We start from the raw sequence: 26,101 nt of genomic DNA on the forward strand, positions 1-26,101 counted from the left end.
GGTCTTCTCTCCAGGCCAGAATGTGCCTTCCCCTGCCCTTTCTGCTGGGCCTTGAGGTCACTTTTCCCCGAATGTACCAGCGCGTTGGGATTCCCGGACAGATCCGGGAAATCTGCATTTTCCACCGAGGCCCCGGAGCATGGTCACACGGTGGCCCTGTTCTTGGACGTTGCCAGCGCCCCTTGCCCAGTCATGGTCACTGGACATGTTTCCTGGGGACCTCACTGTGTGGGGGGCCATCCAGCTCTTGGGAGGCTGGTGTCAGGATGCAGGCCATCCCTGGTGCCTGTCTTATCGGGCAGAGCCAGGAGCCTGACTGCGTCCCCTGGTCATTGAGTGTGACCACGTTTATGGCCACCTGTCTCACACCCTGTGACCCTGTCAACATAGAACCAGAGAGCCGGCTCGGGGCTGCGGATGCTGCTTCGTCTGACGGGGCCTGTGACCTGGAGGCGGACAGGGCGGCAGAGGGGCCGGCGGGGAAGGGGCTGGGGCATACGGGTAGGAAGTCTTCCCTGCTGCCCAGAGCCTGGGAACGTCGTCCTTGCCACGCACTGGGGGTGTAGGGCTCACGTCTGCTCTTCTCGGCAGCACCCGGCAGGCCCTGCGTGGGCTCGTGCCGGCCAGAGACGCCAAACTGGTCCACACAAGCCTCTTGGGAATCCGTATTTGGGCCGTGAGGCTCCCGACAGGGTTTTGGCCACCGGCTCCGGCGTCTCCATTTGTCGCCGGTCCAGAACGTGGGCCTTTTGTAAGCGACCGCAGACACGGATGGAGGTCCGAGTTCCTTGTGGGGTGACCCACCCCCACCCCGCCCCGGCTGGCGGAAGAGAAGTCACCGTCAGGGCTGCACAACGTCGCGTCCGGGGCGGACAGCTGTTGGGAGAGCTGCTCGGGATGGAGCGGCAGCAGAGCGCGGACGAGGACGAGCACGCGGACGAGGCCAGAGCCAGGCCGTCCCCGAAGGCTCTTTTCAGTGTGGAGGAAGGGTCGGTGGCTCCCCGGAGTGTCATCCGCCGAGGAGTCCAGGAACTCTGGATTAACCGGAGCCTCGTGTTTCCTGACCGGCCCCGACGGAGCCCTGGACGCCCCCGTCGTGTGGTGTGGTGTGGTGTTCTGTCCGCCCCACACGGTGGGAGCCTGGTTCGGCGGTGACGGACCCTCCCCGGGGCCCCTGCTCCGTCTGCCTGTCTGTGGCCCCACTGTCACGGCGGAGCCTTGGCGGAGGCCCGACCCCAGCACGCGCAGCTCACCGCCGTGGTTGTTCCCTAGGTATGTGCAGGAGGTCATCCAGCGGGGGCGCTCCTGTGTCAGGCCAGCGTGCACACCTGTGCTGAGCGTGGTGCCAGCCGTGTCCGACTTGGAGCTCTCGGAGACAGAGTACGTGCGCCCCCCGAGGGTCTCGGTACCGCTTACCCCGCCTCCCGCGGGGGAGCCGCTGTTCCCAGGATCTGGGGCGTCGCGCCGCAAGAGCTGGAGCCGGCCTCAAGCTTCCGGTCTCTGTCCGAGGAGACGTGGGCCGTCCTGTGTGACACGTGGCCACCGGGCCAGGGAGGGAGCTCTGACCTGCTGCCTCCGCTCTGGCCCCGTGTGCCCACCCGCCTTTACTTTCCTGAGCTTCCCGGCCGGCCGTTGGGGCTCGGTGGTCTGCGACTGGTGGTGCCTCTCCTGGCCCAGCGCCGCGGGCGTGTGTGTCCGGGTGCCGTGAGACCACGGAGTCTGTCCAGCTCTGTTCTTGCGTGGAACGTGGGAACGGGTGCTTGGCGCGTCCGCTCCCCAGGCAGGCGTGGTGCAGGGCAGGTGTTGGGGACCTCGTGTAGACGGTGCCGGCCACCCAACCCCCGTGCCTCTGCTCAGAACAGAGCAGAAACGGGGTCCCCCACCTCATCCCACACAGTGGCTCATCACGTCCAGCCGGATGCCTGAGTGACTCAGAGCTTCCCCACCAGGTCACTCCTCGAGGGTGGTCTCCCGGCGGGGAGGGGCCCTGCATCCCTTCTGCAGAGGACCCCCGCCACCATGTTAGGTTGCAGCACTCAGGGAAGGAAAGCAGGCGCCCAGGGGCCCGGCTTGAGCAGCAGACGGCCAGCTAGCCCGAGGAACCGCCCCCTCTATCCCCCGGAACACCAGGGAGACACGGGGTCCCGTTGTGAGCTCAGGAGGCCTTCCCGACATGACGCTGCACCCGCTCCTGGCAGGGCGGCTGGTGGGGGCCAGGGGCTGTGTCCGAGCACACCTGGGCAGCTCCGGGGCGGTCACAGGGACGGGGACCACTACGGGACGGAGGGCGCGCTGCCTGTGCGGTCTCGTCACCCATCAGGACAGATGGCCCTTCGGAGTGGTCCCGGGCCGGAGACCGTGCTGGCCTCACGGCCCTCCCTGCAAATCTGGCCGGCCACTGCCTCTGCTCTTCAGACCAGCTGTCTGCGGTGGGGGTAGGGGGGCGGGCAGGTTCATTTCCAGACCCATGCACGGTGCCATTCGCCCAGCCTCTGGCGTTCAGAGTTTCTGAAGCTTTAGGGCTTCAGGCCTCTCCTAAGGTGCAGGTAGCGTAGCCCAGCCTAGAGGTGGGGGCTGCATTTTTTCCAGTAACCTAGGCGTTTTTTTCCCACGCCTCGCGATGGGATCCACCATGGGTTCTGGCCCTGAGAAGCCACGTTCGTGTGGTCTGGGTAGGAGGTGACGTGCTCCAGCCAGCTCAGGACACAGGGAGGCTGGAGGCCACGGGCACGAGGGGAGATGAGCTGGCATCCATGCTGTAGGTTTCGGAGAGTGTGGCCGGACCGGAGCCTCTGGTTGAGGCCCCACACGGAGTGAGGCCACAGGGCGCTGCGGGTGAGGGGTATCCGGGCTTTCGCACTCGTGGTGTTTGCGCACGGCCAGGCCGGCTCATCCTCTCTAGTCCTTATCCCCTGTTTGTAGGGGGCCCGAAGCCCTTTGGGGTATGTCCTGTGTGACCCCGAGCCCAGCGGTCACCGCTGCGCCTCTGCCCCCAGGTCGAAGTCGCAGAGGAAGGCGGGCAGTGGGAGCGCCCAGCCGTGTGACAGCATCGTGGTGGCCTATTACTTCTGCGGGGAGCCCATCCCGTACCGGACCCTGGTGCGGGGCCGAGCCGTCACTCTGGGCCAGTTCAAGGAGCTGCTGACCAGGAAGGGCAACTACAGGTGAGGGCCGCGCGGCGCGGGAGACCCTGCGGTGGGCAGCACGCGTGTTGGTGGCCGGAGCCCTGCGGCGTCTGTGTGCACGGGAGGGGAGATGAGGCCGCTGGGCCAGCAGAGGAGGGGACGAGGCCCTCACCTCCTCTCGCCGCCTCTGGCCCGCGTCCTCCAGATACTACTTCAAGAAGGTGAGCGACGAGTTTGACTGCGGCGTGGTGTTTGAGGAGGTTCGGGAAGATGAGACCGTCCTGCCGGTCTTCGAGGAGAAGATCATCGGCAAGGTGGAGAAGGTGGACTGACCCGCCAGCCGGGCCTCCGCGCCAGGTTGGGCCCTCGTCAGGCAGGGGCCGGGGCGGCCTCCGAGGGTCCTGTGGGTCACCTGCTTGGCGTGTATGCAGACGACACAACTACTGGCAGAAGGCCACCCGCCTCTTCGGGCCATCTGTGTCCAGACGGGCAGGGGTCCCTCTGCGGGTCCCACAGGCCTCCGTCCTGCAGCTGACGAGGAGGGTGCGCGGTCCACTCCTCAGCAATACTCGGTCCGCCTGGGCGGGGAGCCCGCCCCGGGGCCACCTCGACCGCCCTCCGTGTCGCCCTGCTGCTGACCGCGGGCGAGCCCGCCCGCTCCTCGCCCCGCGCTCACACTGCAGGCTCTGCCCCTCCCCCTGGGACTCGTCCGCCGCGCCCTGCCCCGCTCGGGCCTGGCCCGGGCCTGGGGGGCCAGGGGCCCCGCGGGGGCCTCTGTAAATTGTACATGTCACCGAGTGCCTTCAACACAGCTTGTCTCTTGCCTGCCACTGTGTGGATCCGGCGCCGGAGCCCGGAGCGCTCTCCCTCCTCCACCCTCCGTTTCCAGAGCGCGGGCTCAGCGGGTCCCGGGCCCCCCCACCTCCCCTTTAAGGGCCCGTGTAAATATGTACATTTCTCAGGCCAGGGCCAGCGGGGTGGAGGGGGCTGCCCCAGCCCATTTTTCATGCGCTGACTTGTACAATTATCTTTTCAAAGGTACTTGGATAATAATGGAATAAAATCATTTTTGAACCTTCTTCGGCGATGGAGACCCCTGTTTTCTGTGGGTGGAGCCTGGTGGCCTGCTTGCCATCGTCCACCACGGCGCTTCAGGCCTCTGAGGGTCCCCTGTGTGTGGAGGGGGTGTCCGGTGGAGGCACACTGACAGCTCTGGGGAGGGTGGGTTCCCAGACCCAGATCTGGGTCAGAGACCCACCCAGAAGGGCTGGGGGCAAGGGCTAGGATGCATTCAAGACGGAACGGGCCCAGGAGGTTCTTGGGGGGCCGGGGGGCCGGCCGTGCTCAGGAACCACACACACCGTGCAGGATCAAAAGCTCTTTATTCACCGGCTCCTCAGTGAACCATCTGGGGTGGGGGCACCAGACGGTGATGTTGGGGGGGCGACTACAGCTCCTCTCTGGGCTCCGTGGTGGAACTGGCTGGGGTCTCCTGGAAAGGGTCACAGAGCCCCGGCTAGAAGCTGTGCCCTGGACTCACCCCAGCCCCGGGCACCCTCACTGCCACGTCCAGAGACTGGGAACCCTGGGAAAGAGGCACCCACCGGGAAGGGGGCTGCGGGCCCCTCTGTGGGCTCCTCTGCGGGCAGCTCGCCTCCGTTGTCCAGGAACTTGGAGAAGGTCTCCAGGTCCCTGGTGCTTTTGTATTCAATCACCTAAGGAGGGACACGGGGCGCTGGAGAACACGCCTCACCCAGCCCTGCACCCTGGCCACATCCTCCCCGGCCCTGCCGCTGGAGGCCCTGCCCTATCTCTTGGCCGTGGCCGAGGCCCGAGGAAGGCGCGGACCAAGCCGCAGACCGAGGAAGACGGGGTCTCTTGCCCCGCCTCACCTTGCGACCCGGCCCGGCGGGGAAGAACTTGAGGGTAGGGAAGCCGTGCACAGGGAAAGCCTCCAGCTCGTTGGCTGTGGCGTCCAGTTCCGCAATGACGATGTCCTCGTGGTCCTCGTACTTCGCGGCCAGGGCCTCCCAGGCCGCGGCCATCTCCTTGCAGTGGGTGCACCAAGGGGCGTCTAGGACAGCGGGGCGTTGGCACAGCCGGCAGGGGCCCCCGCCTGCCCGCCGCCCACCACCCGTGGCCCGCTCCACTCACAAAACTTGACAAACACGTTCTTGGTTTCGTCGAAAGCCACCTGCTCAAAATTCTTGCCCACGAGGGTCTTGACCGGCCGCTGATCCCAGTCAGGGGGCAGCTCCTGGCTCAGGAGGTAGGGCTGGGGGAAACCAGGCCGGGTGCTTCACCGGGGGGCCTCTCCTGGGCACTGCTGCTCCCCTCCCGCCCCCCCATTTCCCGGGTGGGCAGTTCAGCAGCAGACCTTGACCTCGCCGCCGAGGACCGCGCGGCAGAAGGCGGTGACGGAGGCGGCGGTGAGCGGCCCCCCGTGCGCAGGCGCGTACTTCTTGGTGGTCTCCATGTTGATGAAGCGCAGGGTGGGGGCCTCCTCAGCCTTGAGGCCGAAGTACTGCAGCACGTGGCCATTGTCGGCACCGACGTCCACGACCACGAACAGCACCTGCCGGCAGGGAGTCGGTGCCGGTCAGCCCGCATCCCCACCACCCTGCCTCCCCCCGTCCCAGCCGGTACCTGCCCCCGGAACGGGGGAGCTGCCTCCCCGAAGCCAGCCAGCAGCTCCCGGTGGGAGGCCAGCGTCTGGTTGACAAACAGCAGCAGGTGGTTGAGGATCCCGGCCGAAAAGATCCTCGGCGACGTCTGCAAGGGCAAACCGCACTCGCGGGGGCCGGCTCCCCCGGACACGACCCCACCCCTGCAAACGCACCCACAGTCCAACTCACCCGGCTGTTGAACTCTGTGACCAGACGCATGCTGTGCGTGAGGAGGAAGTGCGACAGGTCGCCCTGATCCAGGCCCAGCTCTTCGTCCACCGGGAAGTCTGCCCGGCCCTCGTCAAACTGGACGACGCAGCGGGGGTCAGCAGGAGCCACGGCCCTGAGCCCCGACCCCCGCCTTGGCCCTGCCCCACCTTCTTGAAGAGCACCACGGTGTCCTTGGTGAGGCCAAACTTCTGAAAGAGCTCTGGCCGGTCAGTGAGGCCAAAGGTCATGTCCAGGGCATCCTGGGCCAGGGCCAGGAAGGTAGCCACGTCCTCGTCCTGCAGGTCCTAAGGAGCCCCAAGCCTGTGAGGTCAGCCGGCACCGCGGGCCCTGCTCCCATGGCCTGGACCCCAGTACCACCAGCTCACCTGGAAGAAGCCAATGACCACGACATCCCGGCCGTCGATCAGTGCCTGGGCACCGTCCTCGTCCTCCAGCCGGGTGGCACTGGGCCCCGCCCGCCGCCTCAGCCATTCAGCGATGCCCTCAGCCTCTCTGGGGCCTGCAAAGAGTCCCCTCAGCCCAGGCCCAGCCCCCCGCCCCCGCCCCCGCCCCCGCCCGCCTCGTGCCTGCTCCCCCTACCGGTGTACTCCTCCGGGTGTGTGCGGTTCCCATCGCGGAAGAACTTGAGCGTGGGGTATGCGGTCACAGCAAACTCCTCCGTCAGCTCTGTCTCTGCAGGCCCGTCCACCTTGGCCAGCCTGGCTTTGGCTGACTCTGCCGCCAGCAGGGCTGCGGCCTTGCTGTATTCGGGGGCCAGTGCCTTGCAGTGCCCACACCATGGGGCATCTGGGGGACAGGGCCATGAGTGTCCCCGACCGGCCTCCACAGCCCCAGCCTCGGCTCCTGCTCCCTCCCGGCCAGAACCTTGGGATCAGTCAGGTCTGGCAGAGAGCACTCCTATCCACGCTTCCCGAATCCTTTGGGGGCCCATCTGACCCTCTGCAGCAGAGCCAGACTCAAGGTCCCACACCGGGGGGCGGCGGGCGGTGGGGGTGGGGGTGGGGGGCGTGCAGCGGCCAGCACCGCCCTGACAGTGAGTTTGAGAAGAGCCCTCCAGCTGCTGCTCCCTGGCCACCTGTGCCTGCTTGCGGAAGCCTGCCATCTAGGAATGGCTTTCACGTGTGTAAAGTTTTGCAAGAATCCACCAAAGAGGGGCGCCTGGGGGGCTCAGGTGGTTGACTGTCTGACTCTTGAATTTGGCCGGGGTCATGATCTCACGATTCATGAGATCGAGCCCCACATCGGGCTCTGAGATAACAGTGCAAAGCCTGCTTGGGATTCTCTCTCTCCCTCTCTCTCTTCCCCTCTCCTGCTCACGTGCCTGCTCTCTCAACGTAAATAAACATTAAAAACATGTCTTCTTTAATGTTTATTTATTTAATGTTTATTTAGAGAGAGAGAGAGAGAGAGAGAGCGCGCGCGCGCACTCTCAAGTTGGGGAGGGGCAGAGGGGGAGACACAGAATCCGAAGCAGGATCCAGGCTCCGAGCTGTCAGCACAGAGCCCCACACAGGGTTCGAATTCACAAACTGTGAGATCATGACCTGAGCCAAAGTCAGACGCCTAACCGACTGAGCCCCCCCAGGCGCCCCTATTCTTTTTCTAATCCGTAGCAGAATACGCAAGGCCTGAATGCTATGTGGCCCCTCGCAGAAAGAGTTGCAGATGGATGGTGACCTAGGGGCTTCCCTGCACCTGCGCCTCCCTCCCCAGCCCCACCCTCCCCTGCTCAGGCTGGACGCCCCCAGGCCCAGCTCAGTCCCAGGGCTTTGCTTCAGGTGCCCTTCCATGGAGCCCCAGGAGCACAGCGGGGGGCCGAGTGCCCACAGGGGAAGCCCCTCATGTGCACAAGCCCCGGATACACAGGGTGGGGAGTTGAACCCCCCCCCCCCCGCCCCGGGGGGCCCCTGTGGGTCCTCCAGCCCTCTGGCCCGGTGCACTCACAGAACTGCACCAGCAGAGTGCGGTGCTCCCGCAAGGCCAGGCCGAGGTTGCGCCGGCTCAGCACCAAGATCCCATCCTCCTCAGGGATTTCCTCCTTGGGGGGCTCCTCCTCGGGCTCCCCGGGCCCTGGCCCCTGGCCCTCTGGGCCCGAGGCCCCAAGCAGCAGCAGCAGCAGCACAAGCAGGAGCTGGCCGTCCATGGCAGTGCTGGGCCCACGACGCGGGGGGCAGATAAGGGGGCCGGGGGCCAAGCAGCAGCTGCCACGTGGCACCCAGTCCTAGTCCCAGGAAGATAAGGCCGCGAGGCTCCCCCCACCCCCGGGGGAGGGGAGGCAGACAGAGGCAACACCAAGGGCACCGAGACAAGGTGACGTTTAATAGGACTGTTCAGGGCACAGTGCCAGCCCAGGAAGGGGGTGTCCCAGGACCGGAGCAGAGGGGGTGGGGGTGTGGTCACTGACTGCAGGGGCAGGGGAAACAAGGACCCCAGGTGGGCTGAGGACAGCCCCCGGGGTAGGGGACGTTCAGCTCTTCCAGTCTTGGCAGATGTGGAGGCCCCACTCCCAGGACACGTGGTCTGTCCTGTCATCGTCAGTGAAGAAGGACGTGACCACGTAGGCACCCCGCACCAAGGCTCCTCGAGGCACCTCCTCCACCGGGGTCACAAACTCATACTCCTGGGCGCTAGGGCCATAACTGCCCACCATGTACACCGCCTTGTCCACTGGGGGAGGGGGAGGTTGTCAGGGGCCACCCTCTGCCGCAGCCGCCACCCCCCCCCCCACAGCCCCCCAGGCCAGCCCTCCTCGCTGCCCTCACCACGCAGGCCCTGGCGGTAGGTGTGATGCAGACACTTGAGGCCACTGACGATCTCCTTATTGACCTGGGGGACAGAAGGTGTTAAGGGCCCCTCTGGGGGGGGGGCTGGCCCTGTGCTGGCAGGTGTCCCCCGCGACCGCTGCCCTCACCTTAAAGGTGATCTTCACTTTGTAATCCACACCCTCCTTCAGGACAAACACCTGGTTTTTCAGCGCAGCCAGCTCCCCTGCGAAGGAAAGTGCGGCTAAGTGTGACGGTGGAGACCCTGCCCCAGGAGCCCCACGGCGGGCGAGGCGGGGGCAGTACCTGTGAGGTCCATGGTGATGGGCCCTGGAGCCTGCTCAGACATCAACGTCAGCCTGGTCACCTGCACATTGGGCAGGCTCGGGTCTGAGGAGAAACCGGAAGTCACCAGGACGGCTCCCCCCCCACCAACCACCCCCGCCCCGCCCCAGCCGCCCGGCCTCCGCCCCTCCCCTCCGGGCCCAGAGCCCTACATACCCACGAGGGGTGGCAGGGGCCCCAGCAGTGCCCGCTTGTACTTGACCAGGCTCTCGTCATCAGGGTCCAGCCGCTGGATCTCCTGGAGGCTCTTCCTCCCCGGGGCCCGGTACTCAGGCACGGCCTCATCCAGGGCCTCGTCGGGCGACAGCTGTCTCCCCTCCTTGTCGGTCAGGAGGACTGAGGGTTGGGGAGGTGCATGAGCAGCTGTGACCAGCTGACCCTGGCATTCACTCAGCAAACCGAAGCCCCCCCACCTGGCCAGCTGTGCCTCTCAGTGCCCAGAGGGACTTGGTTCAGGGAGGGGGGTGGGTTAGGGAAAGGGATGTGTGCTCAGAGAGGGAGGGGTGCATGGGGGGTCGGGGCAGAGAGGTGGGCTGGGAAGAAACAGAGCAGCATCTGCACCCAAACCTTTTAGGAGGAGGCTGGGGGGTTGGAGCAGGCTCCTGAGAGAGGGAGCCAAGCGACACCCCGGAGGCACCAGCTGCCTTTTCTGGCCCAGCAACCCATCCATCCCGGGCTCCTCCCTGACTCTGAGGCCAAAGGTGGGGGGAAGGAAGACCCTGAATGGGGCACAGCCCCAAGGACGGGAGGCCACCACTGTGGAGTGGTGACCTCCGAGGTCTTCCCTGGGGCAGAGGCCCTGCCCTTCACATCTCGGAAAGCCTTCCTGCTGTCCCAGGGGTTCCTCTCGGTAGTGTTCCTGGGGCACAGAGGGGGCTCTCTCTAAACCCCTGCCTGCGCTCATGCTCTGAGGTTACCTCCCTGGGCGCCTTCAGACTCAGAGTCTCCTCGAGCCCCTTCCCATGGTGCCTGGGAGCAGGGGTCTCGCTAAACCCCTTCCCACAGTGTTTTGGGACAGGATCTTTTCCAGTCCGTGCTCTCTGCACTCCAGGCTCCTCAATGATCACCACACGCCCTGAAGGAGCCCTCGCCCCACCCAAGGGAGGGGGGATCTCAGGGGCAGGTTCCCAAGGGGAGAGGGTCTCGCAGCCACCCTGGCTTCACAAACAGACCCGCCCACTCTTGGCTCCTTCTTCCGCCTCCCCCCCGCCCCGGCCACCCCCCCCCCCCCAGCCAAGGTCTACCCTGGACGAAGCCCTCCACCCCCGCCCCACCCCGCCAGAGCCCAGGCGGGGGACCACGCCACGATTTCCCCTCCAGTGCCCCCAAAGTTTCCGCGGGGGAGGGCGAGCCCCCGCCCCGGGCCGAAGCCTCCTCACCCCACCCCCCGCCCGAGACCCCCGCCCACGTGGCCGCCCTGGCCCCAGCCCAGCCCGCTCACCTCGGGCGCACAGCGCCAGCCGGAGCAGCTCCAGCAGCTGCGCCCCCAGCTCACACGCGTCCAGGCCCAGCATGGTGGCCCGCGGCCCGGCTCCGCCGCGGAGCCGCCGAGGAGCCGCCGCCCGCCCCGCCGCCGCCCGGCTCGGCGCTCAGCCCCGGCGCGACTGCGGTGAGCTCATCCCGGCCGGGAGCGCCCCCCGCGCCCAGCGCCGCGCCCGCGCCGCGCGCCCCCAGCCGCTCCGCGGACCCCGCGCAGCCCCGCAGAGACGCGCTTGTCGCCCGCACGGCGCCGGCACCTGGGCGTCCCCGCCGTGGGCGCACCAGGAGCCCGCACAGCCGCCGCGGTCACGGACCCAGCCGCCGGCCCAGCCTGCACCCCGCTCTGTCCGTCAGAGCTGCCCCACCCCTACGGCGCCCGCGAGAGCCTGGGGGATTCTCCGGGGAAGCCCTCTGGGAGGGGCGGGTGGGGGTGGGGCGCCCAGTGGAGCCGGCGTGCCCCTCCTCCCCCAGGTCCCCAGGCTCTCGTTACCTGCAGGCGGTACAGGCCGCACCTGGGGCTCCACAGTCCCCCGCCCCACCCCCACCCCCACCCATCTTCTGTCTGGGCAGAGGGGACTCCTGGAGTCTGCCCAGCCTGTGTGTGTGTGTGTGTGTGTGTGTGTGTGTGTGCGCGCGCGCGTGTGTGTGTGTCTGTGTCTGCTCAGTCTTCTGGCTCCACATCCCAGAGGCTCACAGGGGACCCGTGTCCGCATACCCAGAGACTGGAGGTCCCACCCACAGAGCGAGATGCAACATGGAGGCACACAGCCATTCCCCTAGTGTTTATGGACTGGGCTGTGTGAATGTGCCCTGGTCTCTGCAGGCTCTGTGCACCCAGGCCGGAAGGAAGGGCCCTGTCCTTGAGGAGGAACGGACACTGACCCAAAGTAGAGTCCTGGTGGTGGAGAGCCGAGATGGGGGCATAAAAGGGGCTTCTGGTCTTGATGCCTGGACAAACTTTGGGGTTAGGCAGATGGGAGCAGCCAGTGCAGGGAACAAGGGTGAGCTGGGTCTCAGGCTGGGGACAGCCAGATCCAAGAGACGTGAGTGGAGCACGTGGAGGAGACAGAACACCGGCCTGAGTCCCCCTTCTTCCTTATGCCTTTCTGCGCCACACCCCATTTCTGAAAATACCCAGGGATCCGACCCACCTTTGCCCAAAACAAGAGGGAGAGTGTCCCTGCCACCCTGGCTTCACAAACAGGCCTGCCCATGCTTGGCTCCTTTGTTGCTGAAGCCCCCGTACCCCCACCAGAGCCCCGGTGGGGGACCATGTGACAATTTCCCCACCTGCACCCCCAACATTTACACAGAGGAGGACCATGGATGCTAGGGGCACTTGGGCTTGGGTGGGGACTGTCCCCTCTGGAGCGCCATCTGTCCACAATCTTCCCAAGGCAGGATTCCCCCAGCTGGGGTCCAGGCCATTCTAGGGCCCCACCCCTGCTGCCCTTTCCCTGTGGCAGGGGCTAGTTGGTTAGGGAAACGACTTGTCCCCAGGTGCACAGCTATGGCCGCTGGTGGCCTTCAGCTTCTGTGGATGCCCACTCATCCAGAGAGGACGGGCAGGCCAGGCACCAGCCTGACCCCACCTGTGTGGGTGGGGATGGTTGGGAGAAGGTCACTGGGATCTGAGGGAGATCCCTGGCGGAGGCAGGACTCCCCAGCCCATCCTGGACCTGGCCTTGCTAGCAGTGGCCATAAATCGGTCTGAGGCTGCAGGACAAAGGCCAACCCCCCATCCTGCTCTGTCCCCAGCATCCCTGAGGCAGGAGGGGAGGACAGAGACTCTATCTCCAAAAAGCAGAGATAGACCTGGTTGGACTTTTTTTTAAGTTTATTTGTTTTGAGAGAGAGAGAGAAAGAGAGCGAGCGCGCGCGCACAAGCACACGCGCTCAAGTGGGGGAGGGTCAGAGACAGAGGGAGAGAGAAAATCCCAAGCAGGCTCCATGCTGTCAGCGCAGAGCCCCACATGGGGCTCCATCCCACAAACCGTGAGATCATGACCTGGGCTGAAACCAAGAGTCGGACCTTGACCACCCGGGCCTCAACCACCCAGGCGCCCCTTGTTTGAATTTCTTATAAATGTCCAGCAAAGGGGTTCCGAGGTGTAGTGGCCAAGCTGCTGGGTGGCGTAGGGGGAGGAAGGGCCGGGACAGGGCCCTGAGCCTAGAGGCTGCAAAGGAACCATGAGTGGGGCGGGCGGGTTGAGATCCCCCCTCCCCAGTAAAGGTCCTCTCCCACAGTCTCAGATATCCTGTAATCTGTGGAGTCTCTGCCAGTTCCCCAACTGGTCCTGCCCAGGCCTCTGTGCAGCTGGGGGGAGAGTGAGCCTTCTGCCACCTTTCCCCCCACCCAGCACACCTGCAACAGCCAACCTGAGGCACCAACATGGTGTGACGCATGGTGTCACGATCACAGAAACACACTCCTAGGACAGTCAAGCCCTTTGCCCTGACCTCACAGCCCCCTCCACCACTGGGGCTGCCGCATCCTGAGGAGGTCACACGTGGGCTGGCTGGGGGAGGGGGGGTAGGGATTACAAGAGACCTTGAACTGCTGTCCCCACCCACCCCACAAGGACCCTCTCCTGGAGACCCTCCTCCCTCTGAGCCCCCCACCCTGTCCCAGCTGAGCCCGGATTCCCTCATTGACCTCCGCGCCCTGGGGCCATGGCGCGCATCTCCACGGCCCATCTCGCGGCCCCTCCCGCAGGCGCAGGCCTCAGTTTCTCCCGTCGTAGGGGGAGATTCCTCCAGACTTCAGACCCCAGACCCCGTGTGCCCTGAGGGCTGACACCGCCGGGGCAACCCCCCCCCCTCCCCCGCAACCACCCCGGGGGTTGCGCAGGGCGGGTCTTCCGGGGCGTGGGGGCGGATCTCGTGGGGAGGGGCGTGTCTTGCGAGGACGTGAGGGCGGGTCTTGCGGGGCGTGGGCGGAGAGGGGCGTGAGGCGGGCCTTGCGGGGCGTGGGGGCGGGGAGGGGTGGGGCGTGCGGACCGCGGGGCGGGGGGAGGGGGGGCGGCTCCCGCCCCCACCCGCCATCTGGCCTTCCCGCCGCCATGGCCGGCGTTCGCGCCGGTGCGCAGATGCCGCATCTGAGCAAGGTGGGTGCCGGTTGGGGGTCCCGCCGTGCCCCCGATTTCCCGGCATCCGAGGCCGGGAGCCGAAGAGGGGTGGGCGTGGGTGCGCGCCAGTGTGGCCGCGGGTTTGGGGGCGACAGCGCTGTGTGAGGCGAGGCGGGGCGAGGCGGCGGAGACCTGGGGGTGCGGGGGCGGGAGTCGCCTCTAGCCTCCGCCCCCGCCCCCACTCCGCCGCCGCCCGCCGCGGCCTCAGATGCCACCGTCGTGCGTGCGCGTTAATCTTCTCTGAGCGCACTGATCCCGGGCTCTCGGCCCTTTCCGGGGAATCGGGGTCTGGGGCGGGGCGGGGGAGGCGGGCCGGAACAGTCCCTCAAGGCCCCCCTTCGCCCAGATGGAGCGGGTGGTCGTGAGTATGCAGGACCCCGACCAGGGCGTGAAGATGCGGAGCCAGCGCCTGCTCATCACCGTCATTCCGCACATGGTGGCTGGTGAGGCGCCGCGGGGGCTGGGGTGGATGGAGGCCCTGCCCGAGCCTACCCCCCACCCCATGCCAATCTCTGCTGTGCAGGCAGCGACCTCGTGGAGTGGTTGATCCAGAAGTACTGCATCTCAGAGGAGGGTAAGGGGGTCAGCCCCTTGCTCATCCGGTGCCCCACCCCTGCCGCGCCTCCTGTCCCCTGCCCCCTGCCCTGGGGTCGCTGTGCTGATGGCCTAGGCTGGGCTCACAGGTGTCAGGGCCCAGCCAAGTGTGCTGGGGAGGGAGAGCCCCGGGACTGGTTCTCCCAGGCTGAGCACTCCCCACCCTGCCGCCGGCAGAGGCCCTGCACCTGGGCACTCTCCTGGTGCAACACGGCTACTTGTACCCGCTGCGAGACCCCCGCTGTCTTGTGCTCCGGCCGGACGACACACCCTACAGATTTCAGGTCAGGTGCAACTGGGAGCAGGTGGAAAGCACAAACCCAGCAGCCCAGCTAGAGGGGAAGGGGTTGGAGTAGGGCGTGGTGATGTCACCACAGGTCTGGGTCCACTGCCCCTCCCCCAGCCCTTGGGGAGTGGTCCGCTGCCCCAACCCACACGTGCCCTGTGATAGGAGGACCAGGATAAGGGGAGAGACCCGCAGTTTCTCTGAGGCCGCAGCAGGGGACCCATAAAGGGTATAGCACCTGTGTTGGATTCTGATGGTTTCCCTGAGAATCCTTAAACCCCCACCCAGGAAGAAGTCTGTGTGGGGCCTGAGGACAGGATTCTAGCGTCTCAGTGTGTAACCTCAATCACGACGGACCTGTCCTGCCTGGCCTCCCTGGCAGTCCCCACACAGAGTCTTTAGTACAGACTGGAGCAGGCCCCACCCCCACCCCCCACCAGGTAGTAGGGACTCAGGGAGCCCAGTCCAGGAGGCAGTGCCTGCAGGGGGCCCCAAGGGGTGAGTGGAGCTTGGTTCCAGGTGGGGAAGATGGCCAGGGGTGTGTGAGTCTCCAGGCTGTGGGCAGACAGGCAGATTCGGAGGCTGCCCAGTCTCTTCCCAAGGGGCCTGGGGAGGGGGACAACTCCTGGGGTGAGGAAGGTCCAGCGGGTCCCAGAAACGCTGTCCTTGCACCGTACCAGACGCCCTATTTCTGGACGAGCACGCTGTGGCCAGCTACTGAGCTGGACTATGGTGAGTGAGGAGGAGCAGGCCAACCTGGGACAGCTTCCTGCCCTCTGAAGTGATGTCGCAAGGGACGAGGGGCAGAGATTTCTCCTCTGCAGCCTGGCCCCCTGTCCTTCCAGCCATCTACCTGGCGAAGAAGAACATCCGAAAGCAGGGGGCCCTGGTCGGCCACGAGAAGGTGGGACGCTCCCCTAGGCTGAGGCCAGCCAGAGGAACCCAAGCCCTGCCCTTGACCCCGGGGCCTCAGTTTGCCCTGGAGCACACACACAGCCCGGGCCCCAGGATGGTGCAGACACAAACATGGGATCCCTATACGTCTCAGTGGGGATGTGGGTGGTCCCTAACCCAGAGCTGGACGGGAGAGGGGGTGCCCAGGGTCGACCTCAACACCCTCCAGGAACACTATGGCCAGCTGCACAGGAAGATCAACCACGCGTGGGACCTGGTGGTGATGCAAGCGAGAGAGCAGCTTCGGTGAGACCCTGCCCCACCCGTGACTGTGGGCGTCGAGTGGGAACTGCCCGGGAGGCCCAGCAGTCCCAAGCCCTGGCTCTTTTCCCAGGCTCTGGCCTGAGGGTGGGGACGGGGTGCTGTTGTGGGCACCCTGTCCCCCAGCTCCACCTACCCTCCCTCCAGGGCAGCTAAGCAGCGCAGGAAGGGGGACAGGCTGGTCATGGCGTGCCAGGAGCAGACGTACTGGCTGGTGAATAGGCCTCCGGTAATACCCTTGTATGTGTGTGTTGCCGGGGGGGCAGTTCCTTGTGTCGCAGCGGGATCTTGCCAGAAGGCAGTGTGTTGCCCTCAAATGCTCGCTCCGAACCTGCATTTTGAGCCTGTGATAAGGATGCGGCTTTCGGGATCCCAGCAGTGAGTTCTATTTCTGGGGCCCATGAGAACTGAGGCCCGGGCCTGAGTCCGCCTCCCATGCACACAGCCCAGGACAAACCAGCTTCTTTCTGGGTCTAAAGGAGGAGGCAAAGTGGAGTCAGGCTTAGTTACAGCTCTGAGGAACTGAGGCCACAGACCAAGAATTGTGGGGGGTGCTGGCCTGTAGCTAGGCTGTACCCAGAACCACGGTCTGAGCAGGCGGTGTGCTAGTCCTCTGCTGTGGAGAGATGAGGCTGACCGGCTATCTTGGTCTGTGGGGGCGGTCAGAGCCAGCATGAATGCAAGTTCTTGTGGGAAAAATCCATGGGAAAGAAAAATGAGAGCGATCCACAGGCCTGTAACTCATCAAGTGTGTGTCTGGGGGGGCGGGGTCTCTGGGAAATGACTCCTCCTCTTCCACCTGAGCGCCAGGTGGGCAGGATCGGGAGGTGGAAAGGCAGAGCAGACGTGGCCCCGAGGCCGTGCACAGGGGCTGAGGGCAGGGCAGCGGGGGCCTCCGGGCGAACGGGCGTGAGGGCTCTGCCGGGTCCGAGGTGAGGAAGAGACCAGACGTGCAGATGCATTTGAGGATAGGGCAGCAAGATGTGGGGCGGGTGAGCATCTCGAGAAGGCTGGTTAGGAGGGGGCTCCTGCAGCACATGACGCTTGATCTTGGGGTAGTGAGTTCGAGCCCCATTAGGCACAGAGCCTACTTAAAAAAAAAAAAAAAAAGGAGTCTCAGGTTTGTGGTTTGAGTAGTCAGGAGCAGGGAGGTGAGCTCAGCTGAGGTGAGGTAATCACGGGGGTGAGGATGGGTAGAGAGCAGGCTTAGGGACTGGAGACTCCGGTTCTTAATTTTCTCTGAATGACGGTTTCTAATGTTTTGTTTTTTTGATTTAAGACAGAGAGAGAGAGACGGGGCACGAGTGGGGGAGGGGCAGGGAGAAGGAGACAGACACAGAATCTGAAGCAGGCTCCAGAGCCTGACGCAGGGCTCGAACTCACGAACAGTAAGGTCGTGACCTCCGCTGAAGTCAGACGCTTCACCAACGGAGCCCCCCCAGGTCCCCTGTAGTTTCCACTGAAGGAGGACGTGTGGGTGCTGGGCTTCCGTATATGAAGCTGGTGGGGGGCAGGAACACAAGACTAGGACGGGTCTCACCAGCCCACTTGGGCTGCACCCCTCACCTCATCTCAGCCTCCCCTCTGCAGCCAGGGGTCCCCAGCGTCCTGGAGCAGGGTCCAGAGCGCGGTTCCTGCACTGCCGGGCAAGCGCAGATGGTGAGGACCCCACACATACCCCCAGACCACCCCCCACCCTGCACACATGTCTCCCCCACCCCAACTTGGGGGCTGCTCACCCATCCATCCGGTTTTTCAAATGGCACTTGACCCTGCCGTCATGCCCCACTGCCTGTATCCCCGCTCCCAGGCCTCTGCTAACTCTCACCTCTTGCCTCCCACCTGCTGCACTGGGTGCAAGTAAGTGCGATGGGGCCCTGGGAAGAGTGGGAGCTCCTCCCCAGGCCGGGACAGCATCGGAACCCGGGAGTTGGAGGTGTGCCATCGGTGGGGCCACAGGCCTGAGGGGTCTGGGCCGAGCCAGCCAACACCCTGCATGGACTCCAGTGGCCTCTGGAACCAGAGGGAACTGAGCCAGGACAGACGTGGCCACGCTTGGTGGCAGCCGAGCCCTCTGTTTCAGTTCCACAAAATGCAAAACATCCCACATCTAGTACCTTACAGATAAAACTTTTTCCTGACTTCAAAGTCCTAGTTCAGGATGGCGGGCTTGTAATTTTCTTGTTATAAAGTCAGCTGAAGAGAGCCGAGGCGAAAATTGAAGATCTCGGGCATCCTGAGGGTTTGCAGGTGTTGGGAAGGGTCAGTCCATCCACCTGGCCCGGAAGATGTGGCAGGCAGGTTCTGAGCTCTGAACAGGCTGAGATCACCCTGGAGCATAAGTTAGCGAGACTGACTTCCTGAGTGGGATTCTGTTGCAGTATTTCTCCTGTATCTGCTATTAAAAAAAAAAAAACAAAAACAAAAAAAAAAACCCTAAATACATTCGAAAATATGAAATAGTGACAGTTGGGGAACTGCAAGGTAACTTTGGAAACCTGAGGGCTCCATGGAACATTCTGGAAACCTTTAGACTAGAGGCCCCCAGAAGCTTCTTGGAAAGCCAGACCCCTCCATTGAGGAGGGGGCTTCAAGGGGCAAGGCGGGGGGCCTGAGCCATTCTCTATCAGCCCAGGGATGGACTCTTGAACTACGGTGGGTTTTCAGTCCCCACAGGGCCTGCCTTCTAATTGCAGCCCGCCCGGCCCTTTCCAGACCAAGAATATAGATTTCTACAAGCGGGAGGTAGGTCCTAGGAGTGGGTGGGAGAGAGGGGCCTGGGCTGGCTGACCCCCAGGCCAGGCCCCACTTCATAGGCCTCACGTCCTAGATGGAGCTGTGCAGAAAAGCCCTGGGCAGGGCCCGGGTGAAGTCCTCTGTCTGCCTTGAGGCGTGAGTGGGCCGAAGGGCACCGGCTGGGGACCCCCGCCCAGAGCCCAGACCCTTCCTCGAGTGCCGTTGTCCCCACAGCCTGTCCCTGCACTGGCCCCTGGCACCGTCCCCCCACTCCCCAGGTACCTGAAGTTCAGCAGCCAACGTGAGCTGCATGATCCCATCATGTCAGGGTGCCTGCCTGGCAACCCCTGGGTCACAGATGATGACACCTACTGGGCCATGAACGCACCCAGGTAAGCCCGGGGGGGGCAGGGGGCACTGCCCCCCACCTCCCTTCCCGCCGGGGCACTGCCCCCCCCCCACCCCCCGGCTGCCGGCACATCCCTGTGCCCTGTCCCTCCAGCGTGGCTGTGCCCACGAAGCTCCGCGTGGAGCGATGGGGCTTCAGCTTCCAGGAGCTCTTGGAGGACCCTGTGGGACGGGCGCATTTCATGGCCTTTCTTGGGACAGAGTTCAGCGGTGAGAAGCCCCCCGCCTTGCTCGAGGCCCCTGTGAGGGATGCTGCTGCCTAGGACCGTCCCCCGCCCCCCCCCCCTCCGCCCCGCCCCCGCCACATTTCTGCCGGCATGGCCACGGCTCAGGTGGGCCTGACCTGGCGTGTGGACCCCTAGCTGAGAACCTGAGCTTCTGGGAGGCATGCGAGGAGCTGCGCCATGGAGGGCAGGCCCAGGTCCGCGCCATGGTGGACGCCGTGTACCAGTGAGTGCCGAGGGGCAGGTGCCGGCTGGCCGCTAGGCCTGCGTGCGGAACCCGGACCCACGGGGCCTGTCTCCCGTCCGCCTTCTGCCGACACAGGCAGTTCCTGGCCCCTGGCGCCGCCCGGTGGGTCAACATCGACAGCCGGACGATGGAGCGGACCCTGGAGGGTCTGCACCAGCCCCACCGCTACGTGCTGGATGACGCCCAGCTGCACATCTACATGCTGATGAAGAAGGTGAGTGTGCAGGGGCGCCTGGGTGGCGCAGTCGGTTAAGCGTCCGGCTTCAGCCAGGTCACGATCTCGCGGTCCGTGAGTTCGAGCCCCGCGTCGGGCTCTGGGCTGATGGCTCAGAGCCTGGAGCCTGTTTCCGATTCTGTGTCTCCCTCTCTCTCTGCCCCTCCCCCGTTCATGCTCTGTCTCTCTCTGTCCCAAAAATAGATAAACGTTGAAAAAAAAAAAAATTTAAAAAAAATTAAAAAAAAAAAAAAAAAAAAAAAGAAGGTGAGTGTGCAGGCCGGGAGGGCTCGGGGAGCGCCTGGCCCCGTGACAGCTGGGTCTGCACACCTGCTTCCCACCGGCTGCTGGCATGCTTAGACCTGCGGCCCAGGCTCCACTTTCACAGAGGGGCCGACTGAGGCTCAGAAGGGCTGAGGGCTTGCCCAAGCCACAGGCCTAAGGAGAGAGGTCCAGTCGTGATTTTAGAAAGGGTTTTAATAGGGGGCGCCTGGGTGGCTCAGTTGGATGGGCATCCGACTCTTGATTTCGGCTCAGGTCCTGCTCCCAGGGTCATGGGATCAAGCGCCATGTCAGGCTCTGTGCTGGGCATGGAGCCTGCTGGAGATTCTCTCTGTTTCTCTCTCGCTCTCTGCCCCTCCCCCACTCATGCTCATGCTCTCTTCCTCAAAAGAGAAGTATTTTAACATGGAAAATCCAAAACGTGAACAAAAATATAGTAAGATGAACCCCCACATACCTACTGCCTGGCTTCAAAAACAGTCAGCTCAGGGCCTATCCTGATTCATTGTCTGTCCCTGCCCCCTGCCCCCCACCCCGTGACTTTAAAGCCATTTCCAGACTCCCTATCTGTAGATACTTCAGGATCCTCTAAAAGACATGGACCCCCTCCCTCCCTTTTCAACGTGACCCCAGATGCCAGTATCACATACTGAAGACAGGATCACTCAGTGTCCTCAAAGAGCCAGTCGGGGTCAAAACTTCCTCACTTGGCGTCTGTGTTTAGTTCCCTGTTGTTGCTGTAAAAAACACCACAGACTTGGCTTAAAGCAACACGAATTTATTCTCTTAAAGTTTTGGAGGTCAGAAGTCTGACACAGGTCTCCTGGGGTAAAGTCAAGGTGTGGGTGGCACTGGTTCCTTCTGGAGTCTCCAGGGGGAGAATCCCATGTCCTGCCTTTTCTAGCTTCTGCAGACGCCTGCCTTCCTTGGCACCTCCTCCTCCTGCGTCTTTATGCCGGTAGTCTAGCATCTCTGACCTGTGTCTCTGGTCCTCCTGCAGCCCCCTCTTTGACTTATAAGGGCCTGTGGTGACACTGAGCCCAGCTGGACAATTGAGGACATCTCCCCACCTCAAGATCGTCGACTTAACTCACATCTGCAAAATCCCTTTGCCTTATAAGAGACACCATCACAGTTCCAGAGGTTAGGGTATGGACATCTCTGGCATCTTCCCCTCTGAATGCCACAGCCAAAAACACTTACCTGCTTTTTCAGTTTGCTTGAATTTGGGTCCAAACGAAGTCCATATGTCAGAATGGGTTAATAAATCTCTTAAACCCCCTTTTATTTATTTATTTTTATTGCTTAAGTTTTTTTATCTTGAGAGCGCGTGAACAGGGGAGAAGCAGAGAGAGAGAGGGAGAGAGAGAGAGAGAGAAAGAGAATCCCAAGCAGTCTCCACACTCAGTGCAGAGACCACCTCGGGGCTTGATCCCACAAAGCCCCCAGATCGTGACCTGAGACAAAATCAAGAGTCGGATGCTCAACTGACTGAGCCACCCAGGTGCCCCTTAAACCTCTTTTTAAAGCAGAGGCTTCTTCTCTACCCTTTTCTTCTTTTTTTGTTTTGTTTTAAAGAAACTGGAGGTCCTTTGTCCTGTGATTTGCCACAGTCTGGGTTTTACTAATGGCGCCCTCGTGGTGTCCTTGTGTGTTTCTGCAGATTGGTAGTTACGTTTAAGACTTGATCGGATTCATCTTCAGTTTTTTCGTGTATTTGGTTTTGCCAAGGGTCTTTACTTCAGAGATGGTGTTCGGTGTGTTCTCCCATCGGGAGGTACGTGGGGCCCGGGCGCCTCTCCTTTTGTGACGGGAGCAGCCTGTGGCTTCGGTGCAGGCAAGGAGCTGGCCCGTCCCTGCCTCTGTTTAAGAGGGGGGACGCTGCTCTGAGACACCTCTTCTCGCCTGCTCTTTGTGGCACAGGCGTCCAGGGAAGGCAGGATCAGTGCTTGACCCCTTCTTTTAGTCACCAGTTTTCACAATAATGCATCGTACCCACGGTGTCTGCCAAGGGTGGTCAGTAAGTCTGAGATAGTTTTAACCCCGTTGTAAATCCACACTCCCACCAGATGACGGGTTTCGTTCCGCTCTGGTTCTTACGCTTAATTCCCGTGCAGAGGTCCAGCCTGCCAGCTGTTGGCTCCTGGGGCATTTGATGTGTTCTGACATCGTGCTGGCTTTCTTGCCTTCCGGCGTGGTGGCTTGTCCCCGGCTCCGCCTGTGCCAGAACTGGAGTCAGCCGTTTCCATGGGAAGCCCCGGCTCTTTTTCAAGGGTGTTTAGGAACCTTGACGCGCACGCTGATGTGTCCACTGTAACCTGAACTGTTTCGGGCCCTTTCAGTGAACAGAAGTAGGAATATCAGTGTTGTAAACAGGATACATCGGGAGCTCGTACTGACACTTGCTTTTTTTATTATTAATTTTTAGTTTATTTGGGAGAGAGAGACACAGTACGAGTGGGGGAGGGGCAGGGAGAGCGAGAGAGGGAGACACAGAATCTGAAGCAGGCTCCAGGCTCTGAGCTGTCAGCACAGCATCTGATGTGGGGCTCAAACTTACGAACCGTGAGATCATGACCTGAGCCCGAGTCGGACGCTTAACCAACTGAGCCATCCAGGCACCTCTACCTTTTTTTTTTTTTTTAAAGGTGCATTTATTTATTTGTGACAGAGAGAGCGCGTGCCCGTGTGCGTGTGGGGGGAGGGGCAGAGAGACTCCCAAGCAGGCTCCGTGCTGTCAGCATGGAGCCTGACTCGGGCTCGAACTCACGAACCATGAGATCATGACCCGAACAGCGATCAAGAGTTCGATACCCCGCCTACTGATCCGCCCCGGCGCCTCGTGACACTGCTAATTCAGGTTCAGGATTAGAGAATTTCCTTAACGTTGTTGACTTCCATCTCTTTCCTCACTAACCCGCTGAAAATCTTGGTTCTCGACGATGCTAACGTAATGACTCACTTGCTTTTTTCCCACACTTCACTCAGGAGTCTCAACAACACAGCATTACCATTTACCATGCAGTCGCTGAAAATGGTTTACTTTTTCCTCGGCTTGGTCCTCTGCACATACCCTCCTGGGGACGCCCCCTCCAACAGCTATATTCCGTGTGGCCAGGGGGGTGTCACCGGCTGGGTGCCTGGCTCACTTGTCCCACGTGACTTCCAGTGTTTGGGAATTGACTATTTGTTGTTTTATTTTATAATTATGTAAAGTGTCCACACGGTTTCAAAATCCAATCAGCAAAGAAGGTACATTCAAGTAAATGTGGTTCTGTCCTGATCCTTCTGCTGTCTTCCCTTCTTCCCACTAAAATTAACTATTTGAAATTTATTTTTTTCTTTTAAATATAATAAGCAGTTGGGTTCATAGATTTCTCTCTCTCTTTATTGTATACTATGCAGTTTTACAGTTTTTCTCGACCTTGCTTTTTATTTTGCTCTGTGTCCTCCCCCTCACTCTCGGGGTACACAGAGAACGCGGGGGGGGGGGGGGCACCACTTGGCATTTCCCGCTGTAGGTACCACGGTTCACTCCTAGCACGGGCACCCGGCCCCTGCCCAGCTTTCGTGGGTAAACTGGATAGGAGCCTAGGTCTCCCCAAGTCCGTCTGACTTGTTCTGGGGAGGTCTGGGGTGGTCGCCTCCAGCACTGTCCGCTGGGGCGGGGTGGGGGGGGGGGGGGACCTGGGGCTGGCGGAGGCCCCAGCAGTGGCAGCCTGGACTGGCGGGGGAAGCCGTCTGGGCGCGGTCTCTTGCAGGACTCCTACCCGAGGTTCCTGAAGTCTGCCGCCTACAAAGACCTGCTGGCCGAAGCCGTGATTCCCCCAGAGGCCAAGAAACGGTGAGCTTGTCCGGGCCCGGAGCAGTGCAGACCCGCAGTGAGGCGGGCAGGACCTCACGGCTGCCCCGTGCTCAGGTCCCGTCTTGCCCACAGGGTGTTCCCGTTCATGCGGAAGCTGCCGCACTCAAGCCCCAGCCCCGCTCTGCTTCCTGCCGCCACCTCTGGGGAGCCTGCGGCGGCCGCCGGTGGCCCCGAGTGTGGTGAGGGGGGCGCCTAAGTGGGCAGAAGCGCCACCCTCACCTCTTGCCCAGGGTCCTGGCCACTTTTGAGAGCCCTGGCACGGGCGTCCCCTCATGCCCAGAGGCCCCGGCCTTGCTGTGGGGCAGACGGACCTCTTGGGCTCCCCCCTTTGCCCTTGTCCAGCCCTCTCGACGCCTCCCCACGTCCAGAACCGTAGACTGCTGGCAGATACCAGGTGGGCCTCCGGCAGGTGGCACTTGTCATAGGAGGAGATGCAGGCCGCCGGGTGGATTTCCCCCGGGGCGCTGCGCCCAGTGTGACCCTGTGGGGACCCCACAGCACATCCCCGCTTCTGCCGGGGGCGCCTCAGCCTTCCGGTCGGCCTAGAGCCATCCTCCTCCGTCTCGCCTACACTGTGGCCGCCACTGTGCACGTCCCAGGCCTCATGCCCCAGGGGCGCCTCTGGCCGGTGTCCTGGAGGCTGTGGCTTCTCCAGCAGAGTTGCACAGGGACGGCCCCAACGGCCCCACCCTGGTGACAACTGGTGCCAGTTCCCAGCAGGGGCAGGTGGCGCCCTTGGGGGAGGAGGGGACGCCAGACCCGGGGCGAAGGCCAGTTGGTCCTCCGGGAGCGCAGCTCTGTGGGGCCCGAGGGAGCGGGAGCGGCGCCCCCCTTCCTGCTCCCACCCACGCCCGACGCGGTAATAAAAGACCCGCAGACCCGCACTCTGAGCCCACTTTATTGTCCAAATCGCGGAGCGTGTGCTGTGAGGCCCACTGGTGGGGCGTGTCCGTGAGGCGTGTGCGTGGGGCGTGCACGTGGGGCGTGTCCGTGAGGCGTGTGCGTGGGGCGTGCGCGTGGGGCGTGTTGGAGAGGCGTACCCGGTGAGGCGTGCGCGTGGGCCGTGCACGTGGGGCGTGTCCGTGAGGCGTGCGCGTGGGGCGTGTCCGTGGGGCGTGTCCGTGGGGCGTGTGCGTGGGGCGTGTCCGTGAGGCGTGCGCGTGGGGCGTGTCGGAGAGGCGTACCCGGTGAGGCGTGCGCGTGGGCCGTGCACGTGGGGCGTGTCCGTGAGGCGTGCGCGTGGGGCGTGTCCGTGAGGCGTGTGCGTGGGGCGTGTCCGTGAGGCGTGCGCGTGGGGCGTGTCCGTGAGGCGTGTCGGAGAGGCGTATCCGGTGAGGCGTGTGCGTGGGCCGTGCACGTGGGGCGTGTCCGTGAGGCGTGCGCGTGGGGCGTGTCCGTGAGGCGTGTGCGTGGGGCGTGTCCGTGAGGCGTGCGCGTGGGGCGTGTCCGTGAGGCGTGTCGGAGAGGCGTATCCGGTGAGGCGTGTGCGTGGGCCGTGCACGTGGGGCGTGTGCGTGGGGCGTGTCTGTGGGGCGTGCACGTGAGGCGTGTCCGTGAGGGTGCCGGTGAGGCGTGTCGGAGAGGCGTGTCGGAGAGGCGTACCCGGTGAGGCGTGCGCGTGGGCCGTGCACGTGGGGCGTGCGCGTGGGGCGTGTCCGTGGGGCGTGCGCGTGGGGCGTGTGCGTGAGGCGTGCGCGTGGGGCGTGTGCGTAGGGCGTGTCCGTGGGGCGTGCACGTGAGGCGTGTCCGTGAGGGTGCCGGTGAGGCGTGTCGGAGAGGCGTACCCGGTGAGGCGTGTGCGTGGGCCGTGCACGTGGGGCGTGTTCGTGAGGGTGCCGGCTAGGCGTGTCGGAGAGGCGTACCCGGTGAGGCGTGTACGTGGGGCGTGTCCGTGAGGCGTGTGCGTGGGGCGTGCGCGTGGGGCGTGTCTGTGAGGCGTGCGCGTGGGGCGTGTCCGTGAGGCGTGCGCATGGGGCGTGTCCGTGAGGGTGCCGGTGAGGCGTGTGCGTGGGCCGTGCACGTGTGGCGTGTCCGTGAGGGTGCCGGTGAGGCGTGTCGTAGAGGCGTACCCCGTGAGGCGTGTACGTGGGGCGTGTCCGTGAGACGTGTGGCGCATGAGGCGTCTGCGAGGCGGGCAGCGGCGGGGGACGGGGGGGGGGGGGGGGGGGGGACGTCCAGGCGTCAAAGACGTCGGCACGCAGGGTGCCACGTGGGGAGCAGAGGACTCAGGCGCAGACTCGCGGGTCTTCAGAGGAGACGGTGGGGAACGGCGTCCGTGCTCTGGCAGGACAAGG

At 63.6% G+C, this 26,101-nt stretch overlaps 4 protein-coding genes across 16 annotated transcripts in view; 2 read left to right on the forward strand and 2 right to left on the reverse strand.

The window, feature by feature from the left end:
* Positions 1 to 4,204, forward strand: part of AXIN1 (axin 1) — a 60,483-nt gene extending 56,279 nt beyond the window's left edge. The window contains exons 9-11 of one of the 2 annotated variants that reach the window (XM_045459965.1): positions 1,273 to 1,380; positions 2,997 to 3,164; positions 3,331 to 4,204. In XM_045459965.1, the coding sequence (XP_045315921.1) occupies positions 1,273 to 1,380; positions 2,997 to 3,164; positions 3,331 to 3,457 (403 nt within the window). In that variant the 3' untranslated portion in view covers positions 3,458 to 4,204. The remainder of the gene's footprint in view (positions 1 to 1,272; positions 1,381 to 2,996; positions 3,165 to 3,330) is intronic. The other variant, XM_045459966.1, reaches the window with a different exon arrangement.
* Positions 4,205 to 4,488: 284 nt separating this feature from the next.
* On the reverse strand, positions 4,489 to 8,279 carry PDIA2 (protein disulfide isomerase family A member 2). 2 transcript variants are annotated; one of them, XM_045459988.1, is made up of 11 exons: positions 7,967 to 8,279; positions 6,602 to 6,808; positions 6,388 to 6,521; positions 6,169 to 6,306; positions 5,981 to 6,097; positions 5,772 to 5,897; positions 5,503 to 5,700; positions 5,280 to 5,400; positions 5,018 to 5,199; positions 4,730 to 4,840; positions 4,489 to 4,617 (listed from the first exon to the last, which is right to left on the reverse strand). In XM_045459988.1, the coding sequence occupies exons 1-11, from the start codon at positions 8,163 to 8,165 to the stop codon at positions 4,573 to 4,575; spliced, it is 1,578 nt and encodes a 525-aa protein (XP_045315944.1). In that variant the 5' UTR covers positions 8,166 to 8,279; the 3' UTR covers positions 4,489 to 4,572. The 2 variants fall into 2 exon arrangements, with proteins under 2 accessions (XP_045315944.1, XP_045315946.1); XM_045459990.1 differs by lacking the exon at positions 5,772 to 5,897.
* A 42-nt stretch (positions 8,280 to 8,321) lies between these two features.
* On the reverse strand, positions 8,322 to 10,991 carry ARHGDIG (Rho GDP dissociation inhibitor gamma). The gene is made up of 6 exons (XM_045459997.1): positions 10,571 to 10,991; positions 9,286 to 9,465; positions 9,091 to 9,174; positions 8,934 to 9,010; positions 8,785 to 8,848; positions 8,322 to 8,689 (listed from the first exon to the last, which is right to left on the reverse strand). Exons 1-6 carry the CDS (start codon positions 10,641 to 10,643, stop codon positions 8,490 to 8,492), a joined length of 678 nt encoding a protein of 225 aa, XP_045315953.1. The 5' UTR covers positions 10,644 to 10,991; the 3' UTR covers positions 8,322 to 8,489.
* Positions 10,992 to 13,608: 2,617 nt separating this feature from the next.
* Positions 13,609 to 24,684, forward strand: RGS11 (regulator of G protein signaling 11). Of its 11 annotated transcripts, none has more exons than XM_045459985.1 (17): positions 13,609 to 13,715; positions 14,083 to 14,179; positions 14,260 to 14,310; positions 14,508 to 14,614; positions 15,297 to 15,348; positions 15,462 to 15,520; positions 15,740 to 15,816; positions 15,979 to 16,060; positions 17,422 to 17,490; positions 18,547 to 18,576; positions 18,662 to 18,723; positions 18,846 to 18,959; positions 19,070 to 19,185; positions 19,338 to 19,425; positions 19,522 to 19,660; positions 23,704 to 23,786; positions 23,880 to 24,684. In XM_045459985.1, the coding sequence occupies exons 1-17, from the start codon at positions 13,671 to 13,673 to the stop codon at positions 24,001 to 24,003; spliced, it is 1,395 nt and encodes a 464-aa protein (XP_045315941.1). In that variant the 5' UTR covers positions 13,609 to 13,670; the 3' UTR covers positions 24,004 to 24,684. The 11 variants fall into 11 exon arrangements, with proteins under 11 accessions (XP_045315941.1, XP_045315932.1, XP_045315936.1 ...); XM_045459984.1 differs by having other exon boundaries at positions 13,617 to 13,715; positions 18,499 to 18,576; XM_045459976.1 differs by having other exon boundaries at positions 15,462 to 15,816; positions 18,499 to 18,576.
* The last annotated feature ends 1,417 nt before the right edge of the window (positions 24,685 to 26,101 follow it).

Source organism: Leopardus geoffroyi, chromosome E3 (assembly GCF_018350155.1).
Source record: "Leopardus geoffroyi isolate Oge1 chromosome E3, O.geoffroyi_Oge1_pat1.0, whole genome shotgun sequence".
NCBI classification, from domain to species: Eukaryota; Metazoa; Chordata; class Mammalia; order Carnivora; family Felidae; genus Leopardus; species Leopardus geoffroyi.